Source organism: Rattus rattus, chromosome 2, assembly GCF_011064425.1.
Source record: "Rattus rattus isolate New Zealand chromosome 2, Rrattus_CSIRO_v1, whole genome shotgun sequence".
NCBI classification, from domain to species: Eukaryota; Metazoa; Chordata; class Mammalia; order Rodentia; family Muridae; genus Rattus; species Rattus rattus.
Window position 1 is genome coordinate 189,111,578 of NC_046155.1, and position 26,545 is coordinate 189,138,122.

A 26,545-nucleotide genomic window follows, 5' to 3' on the forward strand; every position below is an offset into this window, starting at 1 on the left:
CAGAATAAACTTAGATATACAGAAATATAGAAAAGTATGAAAAGATTATAATTTTCTTGATCATGACCATCTCAGTTTTAAATTAGTATTTTCATTGATTTGAGTAAATTAATAGCCAATATTTTACACATACATGCTTTGATTATATGCAGGTTTTAAAATGTTACTATAACATTGTATGTCAGCCTTCTACACAAGTTTAAATAGATTCTATTATTTGCTACCTGCAATTAACTTTTTGATGGGTTATTACTGGGACACAGTCAATACAAACAGTAAAGTAAGGGTTTAAGATTTAAAATCTTAGAAGTGAATTTTCCTTAACACGATGCTTACTAAATCTTAGAACAATATTGGAAATCTATTTATATCCTAAAGAATTAGCTGTTATGTAGCCATATATAATTAGGATTAACAGAGCTCTTTCCTATGCTGTCCTATAAATAAAAAACAATCAACAAAACCCAACTCATAATTTACCATCTACAAAGGAAGTTTAGTCATTTTGAGGAGAGAAAGTCCATAGAATGTATCACTTCACTGTGCTTACTTTAAGAAGATACATCTGCAAGCTGGAGCAAATAAATTTAAATACAAGGGAAGCAGAATCATACATTAGAGAAGGCACTCTGAACAAAAGTTATGGGAAAACTAGATAGCCACATGTAAAATAATGAAATTAGATCTCTATCTTCCATCCTGTGCACAGAAGTAAATTCAAGGTGGATCAAAGACCTTAATGTAAGACCAGAAACTCTCAAATACTACAGGAAAACACTTCAAGGTACAAGAATAGACAAGAACGTTGTGAAAAGGACTCCAATGGCCCGGGAAATAAATAATGAGAATTAACAAGTGAGATTACATAACGTTAAAAAGCACCTGGGCAGCAAAGGGAAAAAATAACAGCAGCAGCCTACGAAAGGAGAGACAAGTTTTGTCTACTATATATCTGACAGAAGATTAATAACTAAAACACACAAATAAAAAATTAAACATCAAAAGAACAAATCATTCAAAGAATGAGCAGATGGAATCAAGAATAAAAACGACCAATAAATATATGAAAAAAAATGTTCAACAACATTTACCCTGAAGGAAACTAAAAGTTACATTGAGATTCCATCTACTTCCAATCAAATGGCTATCAAGAAAGGACAGACCCTCATACACCACTCATGGGAATGCTGCAGGCACTACCGAAATCATTGCAGAGAATCTTCAAAAGCTCAAAACAGAAATGTTGTGTAGTCCAGCTATTCCACTCCTAAATGAAAAAAGAAAAAATACACACACACACACACACACACACACACACACACACACACACACTCTCCCGCTCCCCCTCCACAAGGAAGCAGAGTCAGAAGCTGGAGCGCGATGACTCAGTAGTTAAAGCACTTGCTATACTTCGAGAAAACTGAAGTTCAACTCTCTCAGCACCTAGGTCAGGCAGCTCACTTCTACCAGTAACTCCAGCTCCAGGGGATCCGATGTCTCTGGGGTTCTACAGACCACTGCATTCACCTGCAGATGCACACACCTACACATAATTAAAATTAAAATGTTTCAAGAATCAATAAGAGTACCAGAGATCTGCACACCCATTTTTACTATAGCACTAATGCCAACGGCCAAGACATGAAATTAATCCAGACATCAACAGATGAAATGTATAAAGAAAATTTATTTTACACACACAGACACACAGACAGAGACAAAGACAAGTTTTATTTAGCTGTAAAGAAATATGACATGTAGGTTGCAAGTGACTATTAGTGGAGATAAGAGGGATCATCAGGGAAAAATGGAAGAACAAGTAGGTGAAATGAGTTGTGTTCATAATATGAATGAATTAAAATGAATAGCTATGGCAGAAACTAATTTTATAAACAATTAATAAAAGGATGGACAGATGGCTCAACAGTTAAGAGCCCCTGGGTTCAATTCCCAGCACCCACAAGACATCTCAGAGCACTACCATTTGCAAACTCAGTTCAAGGAAATCTGACTTTCCAAGGCACTAGGCATACACATGGTGGCACAGACATACATACAGGCCAAACGCCCACATACATTGAATAATTAAAATAATTGATGTGAGCAAATACTGCTTCTGTAGAGAGGTAACATAAGTCATTAGAAAGACAAGTACAGAAATGAAAAATAATCTTCAAAAAATAAAAACCAGATTTTTAAATTGAGATACGCAGTTTTCTTCACTTTAAAGCTTAATTTTCTTTCAATTTAACAACAATGAAAAATATATGGTTAGTTTAGTATGATAAGTGTCAATTAATATTTCATAAAAATGACCCTGCTGTTCACCGAGTTCCTCAGAATACTCAAAGAAAAGGTCTTTATGCAATTCCAATTCTATGAAGCTTTAAGATAAATAACTCGTAAGGTTGGTCGGTGATATTAGAAGATAACTAACATAAGAACCCAGGTTTAAACGTAACACTACAGTGTTAGAGTTTTATTAACTCTTTCATTCTAACCTACAAGCAAAGGAATTGAGTACTCAAGACATAGCAAGTAAAAAGTCTTAAAATGTACTATTATAAACCATTGAATTTTTAATCAAGCTCATTTCTGTTTTTTGAGAGTTTCTTTATGTAGTTCTGGCCACCATTAAACTCAGAGACCCACCTGCCTATGCCTCTTGAGTGCTGGGATTAAAGGCATATGTCACCACCTCAGAGCATCTGTATTTTTTCAAAACTGGTTCTCTTGTTTTTTCTTTTTTTTTTTTTTTTAACTTGTTCACTGTTACATACAGATGCTCATCCTGCACACACCTCTAAGTCAAAATACCAATTTCAGGAATCCATTCTCTCCTTCCAGAGTTTCAGGGAGGCTTGAGACTTGCTTATTAGCAAAGTGCCTTTACCTTCTAAGCCATCTCTAATTTTTTTTTTTACTGTTGACCAGAATAATGGCAGTAGCATATCATACCATGAAACTACAACTAATACAACAGAGGAAAAGAGATTTATAGATTCCAATTAATAACTGTCAAATTAAGATAAAATTGTTTTTTAAAGTTACTAGTAGGAAACCATCTATAGCAATAATGGCATCCAAGAGCTTTATGCTAAAATCAATGAGCAACAACACTGGATAAGGTGTACTATTAAAGAAACTTTACAGTGAAGAATTCTGTCAATCAAAACTAACACACATACTCACCACCCTTCCTAGTTTGATGCACCAAAGTACTTGTGTGTTTTTCTTGCCAAAATACATAACCTCAATCTACCTCAATCTACTCATTTAATTAAAAAAAAAATCAGATTAACTCAATACTTAAAAGCTTTCAAAAGTACCCAAGTCATTAGACAGGGAGGAAGGAAGAGAGAAGAAAGAAGAAAAAAAGAGAGAAAAGAAGACAAGACAAGACAGGACAGGACAGGACAGGACAGGACAGGACAGGACAGGACAGGACAGACAGGACAGGCCACCACAAAATTAGAGGATCTAGAGGAGTAAAAGTGCATGAGCTGGACTTGGTCCTATAGTCCCAGGACATGCAAAAGGTAGAGGCTGGAAGATCAGGAACTTAACTTGGCTACACAGTGAGTTTAAAAACAAAAAAGCCTAGGTTGTGTGAAACCCTGATTCAAATCAAAGGGGAAAGGAGAGAATAGAAGAAAATTAAGTACATGAAGTAAAAAGGGCAAGGACTGCTTTTAAAATCTGAGTAGGACTTGCAGAACACTTAACAGCACTACATCAATGGTGTATTGCCTGGTCACAGTTCTATTTATGGCTATATATGACTTAATATGAACTTCCATATTATTTTTCCACATTTTTACAAATCTAAAATTAAATTTAAGAAGTCTTTGCTTTGTGCTTTAGATTTATTTATTCCAGTGAGGGGAGGGGAACATTCATAAAACTAAGGTCATAAGAACATCTTACCTAATAAAACATTTAACTTACCAAGTCAGTAAAAAAAAATTTACCAGCTAAACTAAGGAAATCAAAGTCATTCACAATAATCGTTCCCAAAGTTTGACTAACGGTGCTAAATGTTTAACTGTGCAACTTCTCTTTCTCGCCCCCTGGCTCCTTTACATCTATACTCTTAGGTTAGTGCCTTCAGAAAAATTAAAAAAAAAAGAAAAATCACAAAACACTCAAGGTCGTAAAAATCCGAGCAAAACTAAAACACAACCTTCCGAGTTCTCTCAAGATGGCTGGTGAATAATGGGTTACTTTATCTACACAGTTATTTCCTTTTATTTACCCTGTTTTATTTGTATTCCCAGTTTGATGCAGTTTCAAGGAAGGAAAAGCCTCAGAATAGTAATCGTGTCCACGGGTTTTATTACATGCACACCTTAATGCCATGAAAAACAAAAGAATCAATGTAAAGTTACATGAGTGTTATAGAAGCCCAAATACAGGAGCACTCTTTCATGCTATGAAAAAACTAAAAGGAATTTTTAAGCATACTTTTTTTTTAATCTAATATATACAACATTCATAAAGGTCTTTTACAACAAACAGTAACATTAGATAAGAAAGGTGAATATGTCAGCAAAAATCTTAGTTCTTTTTGTGACAAAAGCCAATACTGCCCTCAAAAAATCCAAGTAATTGAAACTGCAAATATCACTGCAATACAGTGAAAGCCCCCTAATTAAACCTCAGCTAGTTTAAGGAATCAGAAAATCTACATAAAGTTGCATTATTGGAAGAAGTGCATTTACTACACTTTTATTGTCTCCTGAAGTATACCTTCTACTATGGCAGTCTTGGAGACCAGTTTTAATAGAGTTGAAATACAGAATACAACTTTTTGAGGTCATAAACATTAAATTTATCAAAATGAACAGTAAATGCTACTGTTTAAAATATAAAATAAAACACAACAGCCCAGCAAAAAACCTGGTAAAGAATATTCTAATTAAGCCCACTACCCTCACAGCTCCAGCCATATCCAACTTCTCTGCATGCCAATTTCACACATCTGAAATCAAACTCCAGTCTTGGCTCATAAGTTTTGTTTCTCCTGCTTTCAAAACAGGCAAACTCATCCTCATACTTCCATGTCCCCAAATATTATGGTTTTCAGAATACATATTAATATCTCACCACTTCAACCTGTACCACACTAGTTAGTTCCAGGCATAGCTATCTCAGCAACGCACTTACCACATGAAAATAAACCAAGCTACACTCGTAACACCTTCACCCACGCATCAAAGATGGATATAAGCTTGACTAAGTTGGTCTCTTCCTTAACATAAAGGCTCTTCTCAGCACAGCTCATTCTCTTTATTTTGGATTTATGAGGTTTGCCAAGAGTATATGTTCATGACAGCAATGCTAAATTCCTTTAATGGATCACAAACCAGATTAAGTGCAAACTTTCAAACATGTATTTAACAAATAGGTACCAGTGCACTCAGGTCAAGGCCATAGGCAAATGGATTATGAAAATACAGACATAGTTTCTGTTGTATCAGAATCCATGTTAACAAAAAATAGTTGAAGCAAAGCACAGAGGTATGGCCTTTCAAAGAAGTATCAACTATTTTCTAATGTCACATAACAACAATCTTATCTTTTACTGAACTCCTAATTGACAAGACAGATCAACCATAAAGGATAGGCTTATAGCAAAAGGGGGAGGGAGGGAGCCTACAGCATAATCTGAGAGATTTATACCTACAAGTAGTATGTTAATTATAGGGTCATGTAGCCTATATAAGTAGGAGGTGCTTTTAGACTTCATTACTCAGGGGAAACTGAGATCTCAGAGAAGAAAGTGAACTCAGAGTTCCTTTTCTGATGTATCCTTCATGTTCAGGACGAGCTTCCAAAATCACCCATGTACAACAAAATACCTGGGAAAGCAATCCCATCATACATTGCACAAGAGGTGGATCCACAGAGCAGTAGTCTATTATTAATTCTTCAAGCAGTTTTTTTTTAATTGTTTTTAGTATTTATTTATTTTATGTGAGTACACTGTTGCTGTCTTCAGACAAACCAGAAGAGGGCTCCAGATCCCATTACAGATGGTTATGAATCACCATGTTGTTGCTGGGAATTGAACACAGGACCTCTGGAAGAGCAGTCAGTGCTCTTAACCGCTAAGCCATCTCTCCAGCTCTTCATATAGTTTTAATTGTATGAGTATTTTGCCTTCACATCTGTCTGTGCAGTACATGTATGTCTGCTGTCTGTGGAGGCCAGAAGATGGTGTCTGATATTCAGGAACTGTTATTAAAAATGGTTGTAGGTTGGGATTTGGCTCTGGTGAGCGCTTGCCGAGGAAGCTGTCCTGGGTTCCATCCCCTAAAAAAAAAAAAAAAAAAAGAAAAAAAAAAAAATGGTTGTAAAACTTCCGCCTTGATGCTAGAAATCAAAAGTCAGTTCCTTCTCTCCAAGGCCCTACAGTTAATTTTTTTTGTAAGTCAAAGTTCTGTCACAAAGTAAAAATAAAGCTTCTCATACATCAATTATCTGGTACAGCAGAGTTCACACAAGTGGAATATTAATCTTGGCTCTATCTAAGGTCTAAAGTTGCCACAGCTTACTAAAATCAGGTAAAACAGATGACCAAGTATTAATGTGTCACTGATGATGGAATGGCAGCACTGACTTGTTTACATTCTGCCCTCAGAGCAAACCTCAGTGATGGTAAGATGGGTTATGTTCACTATTACATGCTAAGGTCTCCTTTCACACAGATGTAATACAATCACTCTTCCAAAGACTCAGCACTTACTTAAATGCACTTTTTCAGTAAAAAAGATACAATTACTGGTTCATTTTTTGGTATTTTTTAAAAGAAACACTATTCCTTCTTGATTTTTCATATCTTTATAGTTTATCTACAACTTCAATAAATGGTCTCCTGACTACAGACACTTGTGCCCTCTTCTTCCTTCTACCCTTACTGTTTAATCACCAAATATTAAGTTTCAATGTCTGCTTTAAACACTGAACTTTAACTCTGTAGAGAACAAATTTACCACAAATAGAATCTTCAAATGTGTTAAACTGTACTGCCCAGAAAATATGATCAATTAGATCAAGGGTATATATTTTAAAAATATAATATTCACAAAAATCTAATAACCTTCTTAAAATAATGTTTATTTACCAATCAAAATTAACTGGGGGCAGGGTCCCTCGATGTCATAACATGTGGACTCTCATGTGCAAACAGTTTTGGGGGACCCAAATTAATATTAGAATACAAACAACATTAGGCCAAGCCCACTACAGATGGGTTTTCGTTTTCATTTGCTACAAATAATTCTCTGAATCTGAAATGCCCATCTTCTAATGTAATCAAGGTTTGGATTATTCCTCAGATACGACAAGCATTAATCACTTAGAGAAAACAAAATAAGAACCTAGATTACCCATAATACAAGTTCTATCATTCTGCTCTAATTTTATACCATAAATTAGTTAGGCACAACCCAAAACAGCAATGACACCTACAGAACAGGATGGGGTTTTAAAAAGTGATGACAGAAAATTGAATGGATACTAAATGAGCTGGGAAGAAATGGAGGAGGGCAGTGACTATTACCAAAATACAACACAAAATTTTCAAAGAATACAAAAAATTTTAAAGTAACAACTGATGCATTCTATTAATCATTTATAAGCCCTGCATTTCCATCTCTTCTAGGTATAGTTCCTCACATATACAGTGCAGTTCCTCAAATATGGAAGAAACATAAAATACAGGGCACAGTAGTAAGAGGAATATGTGTACTAAAAAGGCAATGTTAGAAATATTTAGTAAAATGTAAAAGTTTATAAACAAAAGCCTTACATCTAAACTGAAGGAACTTTAAACTGTCTCTAGCTTCTAAATAGAAAAATCAAATGTCATTCATCTGAAGTAAGCAGGCCAAGGAAAATACCCTATGATTCCTATGTTCTCTTCAATGTCGAAATGGGTGGGTAAATTTAAAGCTTCTTCTTTCAAGAGTTGCTTTATAGGCAATTTTCTCCCAGTATCAAGGCCTGCAGTTTCCATGTGGCTGCCAGTTTGTGATTAAATTCATCACCTTTATTATAAAAATGTGCTTTATTCCACGGCCTGCTGCACAAAAACTGTAAGAAAAACATTTTTCACTGCTAACAGCAAGATCGTTTAAGGCAACTACCACATCCACATAGACGTTAACTTCTTTAAGCTACTCCAACAGCCTATCACACAGAGAAAAATCTAACAACTATGAAACCTACAAAAACTGGATCCTATGGAAATACCATGCTTTAAGGTTTTTTGATAAAATGTAACTAAACATTCAGTTTTTCGTGTTTCAATCTTTTTTAACTTACTTTGCCATGACAGAGAATGAAACCACAATTAGTGTACTGACAGGCAGGTGCTCTACCAAGGAACTATATACTTCCAGCTGCCAAATTTGAAATTTATAAAGAACTACAAGATGAAGACAATGCGTACAATATTCCCAAAGCCCAATAAAATGACACTATTCTTAGGCACTCGAAAATTATATGCTTATCTTTTTATCCCATTGTTTACAAGTATATGGCTTGATTCAGAGTTTAACTTTTACCATCTGGGCACAGAGCCAATAGTCAAAGTCAAATATTTATATAACATTTCTACCTGACAGTTCCTTTTCATACTTGGGAAAGAAGGATATCAGAAAAGAAATGCTTTTTTTTTTTTTTTTTTTTTTTTTTGAGCTGGGGACTGAACCAGGGCCTTGCGCTTCCTAGGCAAGCGCTCTACCGCTGAGCTAAAATCCCCAACCCCAAGAAATGCTTCTCAAATAGTTACATTTAAACTAGTTAATACATGTAGAAAAATAATCTTACTAATTTGTCAAATTTAATATTTTAAAGATTAGCTATGTAACTAACATTTAACGATTTAAGTCAAACATTTAGCGATTAAGTCAAAAATTCAAATTTCATATAAACATATTTGGTTTTTTCACTTTCGAATGTGCAGAGAAGGCAAGAACTAAATCTCATACTCAGTTAAGCTTTAGTAAGAGCTATTATCAGATTATAAAATATATGTCCTTTAAAGAAATTTCACCTTCCTGCTAGAAAATCTGGTATTTCCTTAAAGTTGGGCATGGTTCTGTTAAGTCCTCTCCAGACCACTTTATCTCTTTCATTTCTATATCTGTAGCACCCAGTAAGATGTTAAGGGGAAAGAAAGCTGAAAATAATAAATAATAAGATAAGTTGTAACAAAAGTCAACATTAGCTTTTTAATAACTATAAGCCAAACATTAAATTAGTATTAATCAGCATTTTTAGGTGAACTGTATTTTTCCAAAACTAAATTGTACGCAGACAGAACACTGAAAACATTTCCTAAATATTGACATTAGTTTTATAAATACACATGCAGACATACATACTTTATTTTGATAACAAAGTATTTCTCTTGGTTAACATTTAAGAATTTTTGTTTGTATATATAGTCAGTTGCTAATCCAGACAACCAAAGAGACTAAATTTCGGCATGGTGAAACACATCTGTGATAAAGGACCTAAAGAAATGATTCCAGGAAGAAGTTCAAGACCAGCTTGGGCTACTGTACAACATATTCGAAAATCCCAAATTGCGGAGGGGATGGGGGGTGGTGGTGGTGGTAGGGGGTGGTGTGCCCCAGGACACATTGAGGATCCTCTTCTTTATTACCAGTACTCTGTCCAGCACTGTCTTGTTCTTTCTCCCCTTTAGGGACCAAGCCATCTTTATTAAACCACAAAGTAAATTATAATTCAACATTCAAAGTTGATTTGAGACACACCTTTAGTAGCTATTATATAACACCCTAACTTGTTGCTATTCTATATCCTGTGGTATTCAGCTAACTTATACCTGAAAATCAAATTTCATACAGATGAAAATGAAGTGAAAAATAAAATAGCACCATACCCCCTCCTTACCACAACATAATATACAATTTTCCTATAACCTAAACTAACCTAGGATTTTCAAACTCATATCTTACTTTATCTTCCCTAATTATTTTCCTATCTAACACACTTTACTTTCTATTTACTGGAAATTAAACCTAGTACCCTGAATGTGCAAGGGAAGTGGTCTACCAATGAAGACAGTACTCTAACAGCAAAACAGACCCTCAGCCCTCACATCGCTTTTTTAAGATGGGGAGAAGTTTCATCCTAGCCCACAAAGTACAGACAATACAAAACACAACACAAACGGTTGGAAATAGTAGACAGCTGTCAACTGCAAATGACTCTTTTGTCTTTGGTTTAACGTTGGTTTAATGATAGTGAGTCTGTGCACTGTATACTTAATTTTGTTCTTATTTGGAAGAAATGTTTTTTTAAAATGACTTGGAAAATATGACGAGTAACAAAATAAAATGTAAAATAATTGAGATTTCACATCTGAAAATAGCATAAATTAATAGTTATAACAAAATTCTCTTAGTGATCAGGCTTAAAGGTATTTTTTACTTGCTAACAATATAACTTAGGTATTTTCTACAAAAAGACAGCTTAGCTACTATTCCTGAAACCAGCACTGTCTAGACACGGTACCTGTGGGTTGCAATCCGTTTGGGCGTTCGTTGAATGACCCTTTCAAGGGTCATATATCAGATATTCTGCATGTCAGATACTTAGGATTCCAAACAGTAGTAAAATTACAGTTACAAAATAGCAATGAAAATTTTATGGTTGGGGTCACCACGACATGAGAAACTGTATTTAAGAGTTGCAGCATTAAAAAAGTTGAGAGCAGGTTTAGACCATAAAATTTATTCATGTTTTCTATACATATGTATACACAGTCAAGCTGTGACTGAGTTTCAAAATTCCTTCCAATTCCAAAACTTCCGAATTGTAGTATTTCTATAAAACTCATAAAGGCTAAACTTGTTTGCTTGCAGAGCAGAAGATTAAACCCAAAGTCTTTAAGATGACAGGTTACCCACCACTATACCAAGTCCTTTTATAGTCTACAACAGTGACTTTGGGGCCAGCTATGAAACTCGTTTCCCTCACTCTCCCAATGTTAAGAAGATACTCCAGCAACCCCCCCCCAAAAAAAAAAAAACAAAACAAAACAAAGAGAAAACCGAAAGGGAGAAAGAAACAGCAGTATCAAGTACAGCAGCCTGTCACATTAAGAGATTGCATTGTAACCAAATGCTCATACAACTAAAGAAAACCTAGGCTAAAAGCAGAAACACAGTGGTAGATCAAAGTGGGAAACAACTAAGAGCCCTGAAAGGAAAAGTTTTAAATAGCTCTCTTGTCTCCTGGTCAGAGCATAAACCTCAAGTATTTAAAGTTTAATTCAAAATGTCCTTGTACAAGGACACTATTCCTGGGTCTAGTGTATATTCCTATACCATTTAAATTTTGTCCGTTGAGATCAGGTCCCAGGCTGGCCTCCAACTTGTGATCCTCCTGCCTCTGTCTCCTTCAGCAAATCCTAATGGCGTGCCCCATAAGAACAATACCAACCAAACAACCAGAGCTCCCAGGGACTAAACCACCATCCAAAGAGTACACATGGACAGACCCATGGCTCCAGCTGCATATGTAGCAAAGGATGGCCTTGTTGGGCACCAATGGGAGGAGAAGCCCTTGGTCCTGTGAAGACTACATGCTTCAGTGTAGGGGAATGTCAGTCAGGGCAGGAAGGCAGGAAGGGGTGGGTGGGTAGGTGGGGAACACCCTCACAGAAGCAGGGGGAGCAGGGATGTGATAGGGGGTTTATGCACAGGAAACCAGGAAAAGGGATAACATTTGAAATGTAAATTAAAAAATACCCAATTAAAAAAAGAGAGAACAGGTCCAAGTCCATCTCGGGTGAACCTCCCAATCTATAGTAGTCTTTCTAGTACAAGTCTCTGTGTTTGTTTAGGTTACCTTAACTAATCAATAACTATGAATGATTCTGAAGTTCTAGTATATCCCCCATAATATCCTACACATACTTTTAGTCAAGTTTCTGTATGTTAAGTCACTAAAACTTAGCATGTGAAATAGAGTACTCTACAATTCAAAATACTACATCATAATAATCACTTTCTATTAAATACACCAAAAATACTCACTTCATTTTAAATACATTGCAAACTGTGAGTTTGGAATTCACTAACCTAGTCATAAGAGCATTCTGCGACTTATTAAAGACTTTGGAATTCATTACACACACACACACACACACACACACACACACACACACACACACACACACGCGCGCGCGCGCGCGCGTATCCTGAAAGCAAAATGGCATGTCCAAAAAGTCAAAACCACTACCACCCAAAAAAATAAAATAAAAAAAATTCAGTAACTAATAACTTTGACAACATCAAATAACAACAAAAATTGAAAGCTAGAAGACAGGAAAAAATGTTTAGGTCAGAGGTGCGTGTGTGTGTGTGTGTGTGTGTGTGTGTGTGTGTGTGTACTTAAAAAGACACACAGGGCTAGCTAGTATTTCAGTGGGCGCTCAATTCTATCATATCCATTAATAAAGTGTAGAAGGAAAACCACCAAAACTCAGTACCTATTAATTATATGTGATTTTTCACTTTAACATATATCTAAAACGTTTCCTAAGGAATATTTGTTAGTAAAACACATCTGTCTAGTTCTTTCCAACAACTTAATTAATAAGAGGAAAGGATTGAAGCTTCTCAAAAGTTTACATACTGAGAAACAATGTTAAAAATATGCACACCAGACTCATCTTTGTCTTTGTTGTTGTTTTGAGACAGAGTTTCTCTACGTAGGTGCTGGCCATTCGGGAATTCACCATAGGGGGATGGGGGGTGGGGGCTGGGGCATGGGGGGTTGAGGTACAGCAGAGGCAGAGGCTGAGAACCTCCTGCCTCTGCCTACCTTCTGAGTGCTGGGATTAACATGTGTGCTACAATGAAAACTGAGCTTTCTCACCTACTCTTCTGCTCTCTTCTGAAGAGAAGTACAGTCCTGCTCCTAAATGAAAATCTTTGCATTCAATTCTCTGTAAGCACTATAGAAAATCAACAAGTATAAAGCAAGTTGGTATAGTTGTACCAAAGTTCCTATGTCAGTTTCTTCCTTCCTGGGTCTCCATAAAAAAACAAACAAACAGAAGATATCCCCTCATTATACTTGGAGTTTAATTTCAAGTGACTAAGAAATAGTAGTATTTCACAACTGGAAAATACAATAATAACCAAGAAAAACGTGACTATTTAAAAAGCACACATTTCTCAAACAGTAATGAACAGCAATTTTTTTCAACAACTATTAAGGCACATTTTACAACAAAATATATAACATTTATAAAAAAAAAAAAACTAACAAGAAATCCTGTAATGCTATAAACTCTAGCAATAAAGTGAGATAAGATTATGGTTTAACTGCTGATAACTTTTTATTGCTGTAATAAACTATGATCCTCAAAAGAACTTTCTCCTCATGTAACAGAACAGTAAGCTAGGGTCAGTTTGCTGATAGTACTAAACAGCAATCATTTGATTCGAGACCCAGAACAGCATAGATTACTAGCAAATGTGCGCCTCGTATGTAACACAGTTCCCCACCCCAAACAACTTTTCAATACTAATATAAAAACAAAAGACATTACAGAAAAAAATTGTAATCTGTCTGCTAATTACAGGAAATAGTCAACCTACAGTTTCTTAAAGACAATCTTTAAAGATACAACTTAGGCATACTTACCATAAGCACAATAACTACACTGCATCCTATTCCTGAGCAAACCCTTCCCTTATAATATAAAGGATAAAATGTTCTTTTCTGACAAGTCACTTCCCAACACATTTTAGTCACTAAATGCTCTTGTGTGTACTGACATCCCCATCTGCTGGAACATAAGTTCCTTACTGTTAAAAATTCTTAACGACAAAAAGGTTGCAGTAAAGATTTTCCAAATACATAGAAATACAGCTTCAAAACTTCATTTCTACCAAGGAGGTTTGTCTACCTCATACAACTTTAAAAGTGTAAAGAACTTTCACTGTCACTAAAAACTCTTCTCCAGATATTTTCCTTCAGTCTAAGATCTAAAGCATTAGTCTAAAGAGAAAACATTCTCCTTTTAAAATACAGTGTGGATTACACACACAAGGCACGCATATACGCATACACACACTTCTCATTTTGAAAGATATTTGTTCTCCTAATCTCTGCTGGGTTTAAGGTAAAAAGCTACTTTAAAAGTACAATAAAAGAACTTATACAGTAAATGTTGACATCAAAAAGTGGATGGTTAAGGTTTACTACTAAAAAAAGGAAAACACTACACATAAAAGCAAAACAAACTAGAAATGACAATAAACATACATTTGTTATATGTAAAATGAGTAAGACAATTTAAATATATGTAGTGGTTTGCAGATTATTTTGATTTTGGGAATATCTCCGATACGCTATAGTAACTAATTATATCACCATGGAGAATGTTATTGGGGGCTGCAGCACTGGCTCAGTAGTTAAGAGGCTTCTCTTCCGGGGGACACAGATGGCGATTCCCATCACTCATATGATGATTCCAAACTGCAACTCTAGTCCAGGGGGTCTAACACACTCTTCTGGCCTCCATGTAGCAAACAGACACACATACAGGCAAGATAAACAAACATAAAATATAATTTTAAAAATATTACTTTGGTGTGGAAAAAAGAATGACAGAATTGTGATAAAACTAAACCAAAAATGCAGATGCACACTGACTAACTTTAAAATGAATAGTACCTACCTGTACCCAGAGGAAATAGATTGAAAATAATCTGACACCAACAATGATGAATATTGTTTGCACCTAACTAGTCTGTAACACCATTCAGAATGGAAAAGAACCTTAATGAAAAGACCAGTTTTACAAATGAAGCAGAAAACAGAGTAGTTGAGGAATATACAAAAAGCAAAAAAATTCCAATAGACAAAAGAGCCAATCTGATTATCCCTGACCACAACTTTTATCCCTATGAAATCCATGCACTTAATAATGATGAGTATAAAAGTCACATCTGAGCAGCTAACAAATCTATGGCTAAATAATGAGCTTTCCCAATAGGATTTTATTTCAAATAATAATACCTACCCTATTATTCAAAGTTCAACTTTTCAAAGACTACCAAGATGCTGGTTGAAAGAATATTAGAGTAATAAAAGCATCATGGTGGACGTTCTCGTAAAATGAATTCAGGCAGATTAGCAGCTGTTAACCATAGTATAAATGGTTCATAAAGCAAACCTAAGGCTGAGTTAGGTTCTGATCAAAACAAATAAAACCTTAGTTTTACAGAAGGGACCACCCAGACTCTTGCCTCTGCACTCTAATCCAGATAACAATCTGAGTCTCACCAACAGTGAAACTATTGTCTCTACTGATGTGATACAATGTAAAGAACACACCACCACCTCTGGTATATTCCAAACATGCTATTCTTCAACCTGCTTTACCTTTTAAATCTAACTTCCTAAACCTAGTGAGGTGGTAGCACTCATATAATTCCTATGTTTGAGGGCAGAAGGATCACAAATTTGAGGCCACTCAAACACTACACACACAGTAAGTTCAAGGGTAGTCTGATATACAAAGCAAAGACCTGGTCTTAAACATACAAAACAAATACAAAATTATAAATATGTATATAGACATAATTTCCAACACAGTAAGTATAAAAAGAATAAGAAACAACTGCTCAATAAAGAAGTTCAAGTTGATGCATTTTTTTAAAGTTGTTTCCAAATTTTAATAGATTTAAAATTATAAAAAGATTCAACTATTTGATTTGGACATTGCAGGAATAAAGAACACTCCAGATGCAACTACAGAAATCTGAGTAGTGAGTCTTTTGTTAATGTAGTATCACTAATAAAAAAAATTAATTTTGAAAGATAAAACTTTAAGAATGGATTATCAATGTATCTCTACCGTATTTTAATCAATACTGACAATTCAGTTAAGCAGAAGTAACACATATCAGCAAAGTAATGTTCAAAAAATCTCATTATGCTTGCTAACACAGATTTGATTTAATACATGACATCACAAAAGTTTCTTCCTTCTTTTCAACTTTCATTTTAAAAAATTAAAAAGTGCAATTTTTGTCAGGCAGTGGTGTTGCAATGCCCGCCTTTAATCCCAGCACTCAGGAAACAAACACAGATGGATCTCTTAAGTTTCAGGACAGCCAGGGATACAACAGAGAAACCCTGTCTCCTCCCCACCCCCCAAAAAAGCCCACAACTTAAAACAATTAAGTTCAATTCTCTCTTTTTTTTTTTGGTTCTTTTTTTCGGAGCTGGGGACCGAACCCAGGGCCTTGCGCTTCCTAGGCAAGCGCTCTACCACTGAGCTAAATCCCCAACCCCTCAATTCTCTCTTAAGTGATCAAAATTGGGCTGAAAACAACACACGCACACACACAGGCACGCATGCACGCACATGCACACACACACTCACTTTTCTGACATGATAAAATACAATGTCAGAGCATTTGTCTAAACAGAAAAGTATCTTTGAAGTTTGCAGAAGAGGGCTTATGTACTATGAAGCTTTGAGTTCCCCAGTCTTGTCCAGAAAGGAATCGTAATAAGTCAACCATATACAAATGCTTAACCTTCCACCCTGATTCTATATATCTATATGACGTGTTTTTATTAGCTTATGCACAAGTTCACTATGACATACCCAAAAAGTCCAAAACTTAAGAATTCCTGGAATAAAATTCAACTATCAAGTCCAGTATGTAGAAGCACCACAATCCAGTCCTGATTTTGCCTACTCTCTAAACTTCACTTACTCTGCAAGCATTTGCCATTCCAACTAACCAACTAATCAATATGCATGTTCTAAGAAAAGCTTGTATCCTGCCATCACCAGTCCTCATCCTTCTTTTCTTCCGGGGTCTTTCTTGTTAGACAGCCCTGGCTGGCCTAGACCTTGCTATGTATATCAGGCTAACTTTAAACTCAGGCATGTACCACTGTGTACTAATACAGTAGCACCTTCTGACTACCTTTCTGACTGCCCCCCCTTTGTCCTAGAGCATACCTTCCCACTCACTTCATTCCAGACTACCAAGACCAGGTTACACTACTCAAGAAGGTCTACTTAATTAACACTTCAGGTCTGTACCTGTAAACTACCAGTTAAGGATTCTCAAGAACATAAAACTAATAGTTAAAGCACCTTCCTCTGCCTTTCCGGTTTCTCTACCAGATTATTCCTACCAGAAGAAACTTAAAAATACTGATAGAAGAAGACTTCTCATATGAGCAATCTTTTGTATCTTATATCCTCAGAATAGACAGACTTTGCTTAGAAAAGGAGTTTATTCTATTTGTAAGAATAAAACAAATGATACAGCATTTGCTCAGCATGTATGAAGCTCTAGGTTCAATTCTTAGCATACAACTGTATCTAGGTAATAAAATTACTTTGCACAAAGAACTAAGACTTCTACTTCAAGGGTTTTTTTTTTTTTTAATATAATTACAAATGAACAGTCACTCACCCTCCAGAAACTGGTATAGGAAATAGGATGTAGTAACTAAATGCGGCACACCTAACTCCCCAGCTCACAATCATCGAGACTCTGAAACCTGTGGGTCATGACCACTGGAGATGGGAAGACCCTTTCACAAGGACCACGTATCTAATATCCTGCATATTTACGATTCATAACAGTACAAAATTAGTTATGAAATAGCAACAAAATAATTTTATAGTTAGAGGCCACCACCACATGAGACTATAATATTAAAGGTTGACAGCAGCTGCTTTATAGAGTGTCATTCTTAGTTACCTCCCTGACTTAAAAACAACAAAAACAGAGAGAGCTATGCCCCACACAGATCTAAAGGTGAAGCAAACTTACCTTCCTGGCCTGAATCACTTATCAGTGTTAAGCCTCTATATTAAATCTTCTAATGAAAAATACTGCCTTCCTCTGAGTGGTTACTAAAAATAACAGTAATAAAAATAGCAACACTGGTAAATGAACACTGAATTCATTTGTATAACAATATTTTAAGAACTGGGGCTCTATCCTTTGGTTACAGAAAAGTTCAAGTAAATTTAAATCCTCCAAACACACCTTTGATTTCTCACTTTTAGAATAACTGACCCCTCCCCCAAAAAAAGGTCTTATTTTTAGCTATTTTAAGAATATATATTCTAGCTCCAAGAAGTTGACCAGCATTTGTTAAAGTCCAACATAGCACAGAACTGGCAAAATTGCTTCCATCTTCCTTCTGTTCACACAGGGAGGCTCTAACAGTTTTCCAGTGTGTGGAAATACATTGTAATTCTCTTCTTCTCAGTCTACTTGCATGAGTGGCACATCATAAAACAAGTCAGCATACAGAATGAAGGGCCATCTCTACAACAACGAGCTTTGTGATAAGGGCAAGTCCCCACCCTCTCTAGACTGCTATGTCTACATTTTCTGGTCTCAGGTCCTAACAGTTCTGAATATGATCACTTGATTTGCACTAATTTTCCCTCCACTAAGACTTATCCAAGAAATGTCTTTCTTGGTGTTATTTCTATATTCTCTTCCACAATACCTACGAGACGATTTTTGAAACTGAGTAAATAGTATGACATTGAAGTTTAAGATCCACAGTATTTTTAATTTTTACTTGTTTTATGTGTGTATGAGCATTCTGGCTTGCACATGATATACTATACGCTGTGTGAATGTGCGTGCCTAGTGCTCAAAGAGGCTAGAAGAGGATGTCAGATGCCCCTGGGACTGGGGTTACAGATGGGTGTGAGCCATCATGTGGGTGCTGAGAATTAATCCTGGTCCTCTAGAAGAGTAGCCAGCTCTCAACTGCTAGACCATCTCTCTAGCCCTTAAAATTCTGTACTATTTTTCCTAGGTATGCTCTTAAGACTGTAACAAATATGTTTGCTGGATTTTGTCCTATGTATTTCAAATCATAAACCTAGCTCCCAATAACTTGCTACTGACCAAGCTGATTGTGCCCCTGACTCTATAATAATTTGGTTTTGTACTAAAATCCAGAACAAGGCTTAAAAACCTGAACCTTTACAATCTTGGGCCCAGCAGATTAATCACTACCTCCACAACCTGCTTCCTGTCTTCCCTCTAAGTTCACCAGCTCCACTATGCTGGCCAGCACTCACCTGGTGTCTTCCTTTACAGACCCACAAGCACTCTCAAGCATGCATTCTTCTTGTATCATGCCCACAAAGGACCATTTTGTGGAATTACCTGCCTTTTCATGTTTTCTCCTAGCACTCTACTCCCTTTGGACAGGATCTAAAACAACCTGAACTAGACAATTCTTTCATAAAAATAACAGTAATGACACAAGGCCTATATGTTGATTTTAAGAGCAAATGGCTAAAAAACTTACCTACATAATTCTAAAAATGTTAAAACTTACAAGGACTAATATAAGCACTGACATGTTTCTGTGTATTGATGGACATTTGGACATAATGACAGAAACAACCCTAAATAAGCAAAGGAATTTTATACTTCTAATTCCTACCCTTATCTATGGTAATAAAGTAAAATCAATATTAAACACAGAATAACTACTACATATATATTACAAAGGGAGGGGGATAATTTTTATTGGATTTTTTTAATTTACATTTCAATGTTATCCCCTTTCCTGGTTTCCAGTCCATAAACCCCTTATCCCAGCCCCCCTCCCCCTGTGAGGGAGATTTTTTTTTAAGGAAAGAAAATGCATTTACCTTTGTTCTCTAAGAGTCCAAAGCTTTCACTGATTATTACAAAACTGCTTTATGTGTTTAAAGTATTAGTGTTTAATTTCACTTCTATATTGTGATTAAAAGCATTTAAAGAAAAACTAGAATTCAAAAGGAATGTAAGTTGATGTGATTTTAAATTTAAACATCAAAGTGTCTGTTACAAGTTGAGATGTACACATGGAGTGAATCACTTCTAAAAGGCATACAGAAATAATCAGATCTAAGTTCCAATGGTGATAACTGCGTAAGTAGCACCAGACAGAAAATGGTTTGTATTCATAAACTTTTTCCCTAATAAAGCCACACTAAGATGACAAACTATACTAATTTTAGTATTTATGCTTATTTTGTTTTTATATTAAATGAAAATGATGCTGAAAAATCATTCCTTGGACATTAAATAAGCAATGAGTCCTCCAAAATGAAAAAAAGGCCAATTTTTAAAAAAGTATAGGGGCTGAGGATTTGGCTCAGTGGTAGAGCAGTTGCCTAGCAAGCGCAAGGCCCTGGGTTCGGTCCCCAGCTCCGAAAAAAAGAAAAGAAAAAAACAAACAAACAAACAAAAAAAAGTATATACATTTCCTAAAAGAGATCATTGCAAAGGGGGAAAACCCTGCATTTAAAATCCCTACTGTATTGCCTTAATGTCAACTAAATGGAGAAAAATGAAATCATCAAGTTAGTCATGCAAAGAAAGCAGCACATGGTTCTAATCATGACCTCCTAACATGGATCCATTTCATCCATCCCGCACCCTTAAAATAGATTCTTAGCTATCCCCACAACAGTTGACATACTAGGAGCAGAAAGTTGCTCAGTGTCCTATCTTCTGCGTTATTAACAAACAAAACCAATATTCCATTTCAGACAGAAAGGGATAACTTTTCCTTATAACAGCATCATCAAACAAACTGATTCTCTCAAACCAAAGTACAGGTCCTATGATTATTAAAAGCTGTCCATATAATCAAATAGTTTAATTCTCTTAGTACCAAAAGCAAAAGAAACTAAAAGAAAACTATACATCTAAATACAGCAGCTGAAAAAGGTGTTTCTTAACCCTGCTTTATAAAGGGTCTTCAGCAACAAGGGGTTATACTAGTCAGATTTTTGTCACAGGACTTTGTTTCCCTTTTAGATACTAAAAACTACTTGATCTAATGGGAAACTAGTGAGACTCCAGGACAGAGAGAGATGGGGTCATAATTATCAGAGATGTATAATGTTCAAACCACCTAAAAGGGCAAAGACTGATCTGGGACAGCTCTGAAGGTCCCTATCATCGAACACACCCACTCTCATGCAAATCAGAATTTTTATTTTAACATTCTCATACTTATCTCAGAAAAGGCAATGATAGCAAACATACCAGGAAATGTGACTCTCGAAGACCTATTTCTACTATAAACTTAGCTGTGCTGCTGTTTAACAGGACAACCTTAACTATACAACATAGTGAAGCTCACCACCCCACCTCTGGAGCAATGCAGTGCACATGCAGAATCAACGTGCAAACGACTGCCTCCTTAGACTCACACAGAGCTGTGCTAGCTCCTGAGGAGCATACTGGAGAGAACTGGTGAGAAGTAGCAGCTTATTACAACTCCGAATGGATTACTAAAGCAATGCCTTAGCTCTTAAACAAATTAACTACCCCTTAAGTAAAGTATGCTTGACACAAATAATAACTACTGTCAACAATGTTTGCTTTTTAAAAAAAGAAAATCTAAAAATTTAGCAAAGTGTAAAAAACCTAGGTCCTCTCAGTATCTATGGTCATACAAAGTTTTAAGCCAGTGTTTATGGACAAAACAAGTTTTCTCAAAAAGAAAATAATTAAAATTTGAGAAATGACAGGGGTATGACACATGCAACAATGAACACATTCTCAAAGGTAAACATAAATAGCAAAGCCAATTTTAATTAAAAATCATCTCAGTTTTAAAGAGCAGGAAATTTTATGAAAAAGGGTTATCAAAAATAAAAACATTTTTAAACCATCCATGCAGAATCTAACATTTGTTTACGTTTCCTGAATTATAAACTAGTTTTCCTTACAGCTTCCATAAAAAGTTTCAGACTGCCCTTTTTCACCAAACCACATTCTCATTTTCATAGAAGCAGCCTCCCTCCCATAATCCTGCCTAAAGAATTAAAACTGGAAATGCCATGTTCATGTATCACATTCTTGCTTTTCACTACTTGTTATTTGTCTGTTATTTACTGCTGCACAACTATCTTCGATATTAAATTGCAAAATGTTTATTTTTTTAAAAATGCTTTGTATTCAACTACTCTAACAGTTTTGTTTTCATTACAAAGAAATGTCTTTAAGATAATCTGTGTAACTTTATCCCAGGGATGGTAAAGAGGTTCAGTTAAAATCCTAAGAGAAAGTAGTTTGAGACCTACATTCTATTTGTAATCTTCTGCTCACCTCTAGTTAAACAATCCTTTAAATCTTACAAGTATTAACTCAAGTTATAGCTTTTATTTAGGAACTGCTCTGGCCTAAAATATATTGTTAACTTTAAAAAACCTATCCTGCTAAAGATACTATGAAAGACTGACACAACTCACAAGCAGAATTAACAGCCAACAACACAAGGACTGATTTACCTAAGTTAAGGACTATAGGCTACTTTCTTTAAGCCAGCAAGAAACAATATACAATTTCTGTATCATTCAAGTTTTAACGAGTAGAAAAACCAACATACCTCATTCCCAAATTTGTTAACTAACCAAATGGAAATTCTCGAATAGGAATCATATTAAAGGTTCACTGCTGGAAAAGAATTTTTAAAATAAAATTGCTAAATAGTCCCATTCAAAGTTTCTAATTATCAGAGAGCATTTTATTACCACTGAACAGTTTAATCCCTAAAGTGAAACTTAGTTTTATCTGAATGTAAAAGTAAATTTTCTTCCAAGCATTACAGACAAAGGAAAATGTAATCCCTAACCACAAACAGAAGTCATGATTAATTTGTTTTGGACAATGAGAGGCCACAAGGGGTAAAGGACAAGTTGCCAATTTTCACAATTAAGTCATCTACCAAGAAAATTACGATGCCCTTAAGAAACCAGTATTTTCAAGTCAAATTAAATTTACAGTAAGACTAACAAGTAGAGTCAAAAGCTTATGACACACTAAGGACGAGTCCCTTTCTTGCAAGCTTCTCTGGTCTGAGGAAAACAATCACAATCCCTAGTCAATTTGCTGTCTCCCGTAACATCCAAGTCATCTCTACACTGACCTGATGCTGAGATTCCGGAGTACAAATGGACTACGGTGAAGATGGAGAAAACATGAAGAGGAGACACCAGACATTACTTTCAATATTGTTATCCTAAACTAGCTGTCTTCTACATTTGAAACCCAAAGGGATTACTATTTCTAACCAAGAGAAATAAGCCTGTGCAGAAATGACATAATTGAAATTCCTCTAGTTGAAAGACTTATGTCAATCTCGAATTAAGGCAGTTATTTCTGATCAAGCTGAAAGAGAACCACTTGAGCAGCCTTTACAACTAATTTAAAAAAACTCCTACTAGTTTTCTTTATAGCATATCCAAACTTTTTATAAGCTCCACTAAGTCACTTGAGTATAGGAAGCATTTTAAGAATGTGTTTTAGTTCATTTTAAAGAAATTCTCCCTTGATTGAAGTTTTAAAAACTAAATTTTTCTTCAGAAATTTGATACTAATAGCACAAAAACCAATGCCAAGGAAGAAATATCAATGTACTAGGTGTTTTCACTCTAATCACATTTGTGGATTACAAATGAAGTCATCCAAAAATTTAAGTTTCAACTGCACCTAATATAGGTCAGATTATTAAGCAGACTACCCATTTTGTTCCAAACATTTCCAAGGTTAAAAAAAAATAACTGGCGCCCCTTAGCGCTCACTTTTGGAAATACTCAATTTAAGAGCTCCAGCTTTTTTTTTTTTTTTTTTTTTTTGGACATTCCAGAAAGTTTTCTGCCTCCACAATTTTTCAAATGCCAACACAAAAAAGAAAGGCAAAAACCCTTAAAGGGGCAGCTCAAGTTTTCTCCAAGGCAATTTAATACTAACAAATATGCTAACCCAACAGTAAAAAAGGCCTCTTTCAATGTGTTATGTTATGTTCATGGGTAATAGCTGAATAGCTGAATGTTTTCTGTTTTAAATAGTGCCCAAGGCTCCCCACCCAACAGAAGCTCTTAAAATAGTTCTTTAACCATCTTTTAGCTCGGAGTCTTTTGTTCTTCCCTGACACGCCAGCTCCCTAAGCACAAGATAGCCCCAACAATTCTGAAATTTTTCGAAATTCTTCTAAAGATCCTAAAATCCATGTTCATCTGTCCAACATAGTTTTCCGCTTCCTTTAAACAGTCCACTCAGAGACTTTAAAAGAGAAGACAGAAAGTACTCGCTATTCGATTTTCAAAACAGACTTGTTGGTCCTATCCTCCCCCCACCCCGAACCCCGCCCCGGGCGTCCACATAAACCCACAGCTACTGGAAACTAACACTCCAGATCGCTGTTGTGAGAAGTTCCTAAAGAATTCCACAGCTAACCAGCATTAATCTTCCAGTCAGTCTTTGCTCCCCACAACGCTCCCAACTCGGCTTCTGCAAACTTCTGCTCTATTTTATCCCCGTCTTTTCAAACTTCCAGCTCCCCGCCCTGCAAACGCAGGCGGCTACGCCAGGAGCGAACCCTCCGCCCCAGTTCTTCCGAACTCGGATTCCGTTCAGGTCTGTCATCGCGGTATTTCGTACTCCTCCCCCCACCACCACCACCACGGACTAAAAAAAAAAAAAAGTGAAGTTAAACTCCCAAACAGTTCTCGCTTCCCCAAACAAAAGGACAAAAAGTGCTCTGCTCTGTCATTTCGTCCTCGCCTTCGGGCCACATAAGCACTACTTTTCCGTACCCTACGTAATTCCTGAATATCTCGGGGTCCACTCGGGTACTGCGGGCCACACAACTCCACCGAAACGAGCCCGCTAAGCTGGGGCCCCGCGGGCGAGACCAGGCGGAGCTCGGGGACTCGCGTGGCCCGGCCGGGGCGGCCAGGATGGCCGGGATGGCGGGGGCCTAGCCAGCCCCGCCGTCGGGAGCCGGCCGCAGCCCCCAGCCCCGCGTGCTCCCGGGTCCGCCCTCAGGCCTGGCCCGGCCCCGGCCCCGGCCCGGTCCCCGCCGCGAGCCGCCCGCGCCGCCTTTGCGCCCGCCCGCCCCCTGCCATCCCGGGCCGCCGCGCCGGGGCCGGGCACCTCACCTTCGTCCAGCAGCCGCTCGAGGTGGTTGAAGATCCCGCAGAAGTTGGGCAGGCTGCTCATAAGCTTCTTGTCGTTCATCAGCTGCATCAAGTAATCTGGGGTGGGCTTCGGCTTCTCCTTCGTTTCCATTTCCCCGACCATATTCCAGGCTCCGCAGCTCACTCCGCCCGCCGCCGCCGCCGCCGGAGGAGAGGAGGGAGGGGCGGGGCGAGCCCGCCGCCGGCCGCTCAGGACACTGCGTCCTGCTCCGCGCCGGCTCCCGCTCCGGCTCCCGCGCCGAGCCCCGGGCGGCCGGCTCCGCGCGCCTGCCCGCCCCCGCAGGCACTTTCGCCCGGCCAGACGCGCCGCGGCCGCTCCTCGGCCGCCCGGCGCAGCTCCCCTCGCGAGGCCGGCGGCGGAGGCGGGTCTCAGGCCGAGCGCGGCGCGGGGCCGCTGCGCCGCGAGGGAGCCGGGGCCGCTCGTCGGCCGGTCGCGCCGCCTGCGCCGAAGCTCGCGAGTCTGCGGTGCGGTCCGCCGCGGCGCTCCGCGTTGCCGCCGCCGCCGCCGCGCCTCCGACTGCGCTCCTCCTCTTCCTCCGCGGCTCTCCTCCTCCTCACTCACTTGGCGGCGGAGTTCGCCTCCAGTTCAGGCGGCGCAGCCGGCGGCGGCGGGGGAGGGGCGCGGGCAGGGCCGGGGGCGGCGGCGGGCGGGCCGCGCAGGGCGGCCGTTACAGGGGCTGGGCGCGCCCGCCCCGCCGCCGCCCCTGGCCCGCTCGGGCGGGACGGCCGGTGCAGGGCCCGGCCGGGGCGAAGAGGACGCGCGCCGGCGGTGGCCTGCGCGGGGCCGGGGTCGCGGCTGAGGGGGGGACGCGGGCGGCGGCACTGGCTCGTCGGCGCGCTGTTGCTGAGGCGGCGGGCGCGGTCGGGCGCGGCGGCTGAGAGGAATCCCGGCGGGACTCTCCGCGACGCGCAGAGCTCGCCGCCGCCCGGGCCTCGCGTCCGCGCGCGTTACTATAGTTTGGTTTTTTTTTTTTTTAAACCTCTTCGTCCACCTTCCTCGCTACCCCTCAAAAAAAAATTTTTTTTTTTTAACGTCCTGTTGCTTCACTGGGGACTCTCGGGTGGGCGTCACGTGTGCCGACACGTAGCCGTGAGGCTGAGAGCGCGTGCGCGCGTCGAGGGCTGTGGCCACGCCCCTTCCGAGGGTCGCTCCGCCCCACCGGGCGGAGAGCGCGCCGTAGGGGGGAGGGGCGGGCCTGGAGCGCGCCTGCGTGGGGGTTGGGGAAGTGGGGGAACGATGGCCTGCGGACCGAGAAGCGGGGCGGAACGGTTCTGGCGCGGCGCCCACCTGGCGGGGCGAGGGACCCGACCGTCGGATCGCTTGGGGTGCTAGGTGGCGATGGACTGAGTCGGCGTAGGCGCCTGCACCGCAGTGTCTTCCGCGGTGGGGACTCCAGCGAGGTTTCCCCTGGAGCCAGCGCCACGCGTGACGGGCCTCGCATCGCCGTGTGCTGCGAGGCGGCCCCGGACCGTGGGCGGAGATGGCACACGCGT

At 38.6% G+C, this 26,545-nt stretch overlaps 1 protein-coding gene across 6 annotated transcripts in view; it reads right to left on the reverse strand.

Moving 5' to 3' along the window:
• Positions 1-25,261, reverse strand: part of Qki (QKI, KH domain containing RNA binding) — a 108,790-nt gene extending 83,529 nt beyond the window's left edge. For 3 of the 6 annotated variants that reach the window (XM_032894696.1, XM_032894701.1, XM_032894697.1), the window contains exon 1: positions 25,013-25,259. In XM_032894696.1, the coding sequence (XP_032750587.1) occupies positions 25,013-25,154 (142 nt within the window). In that variant the 5' untranslated portion in view covers positions 25,155-25,259. Of the gene's footprint in view, positions 1-25,012 lie in introns of all 6 variants that reach the window. The other 3 variants (XM_032894700.1, XM_032894699.1, XM_032894698.1) reach the window with 2 other exon arrangements.
• Positions 25,262-26,545: the final 1,284 nt, after the last annotated feature.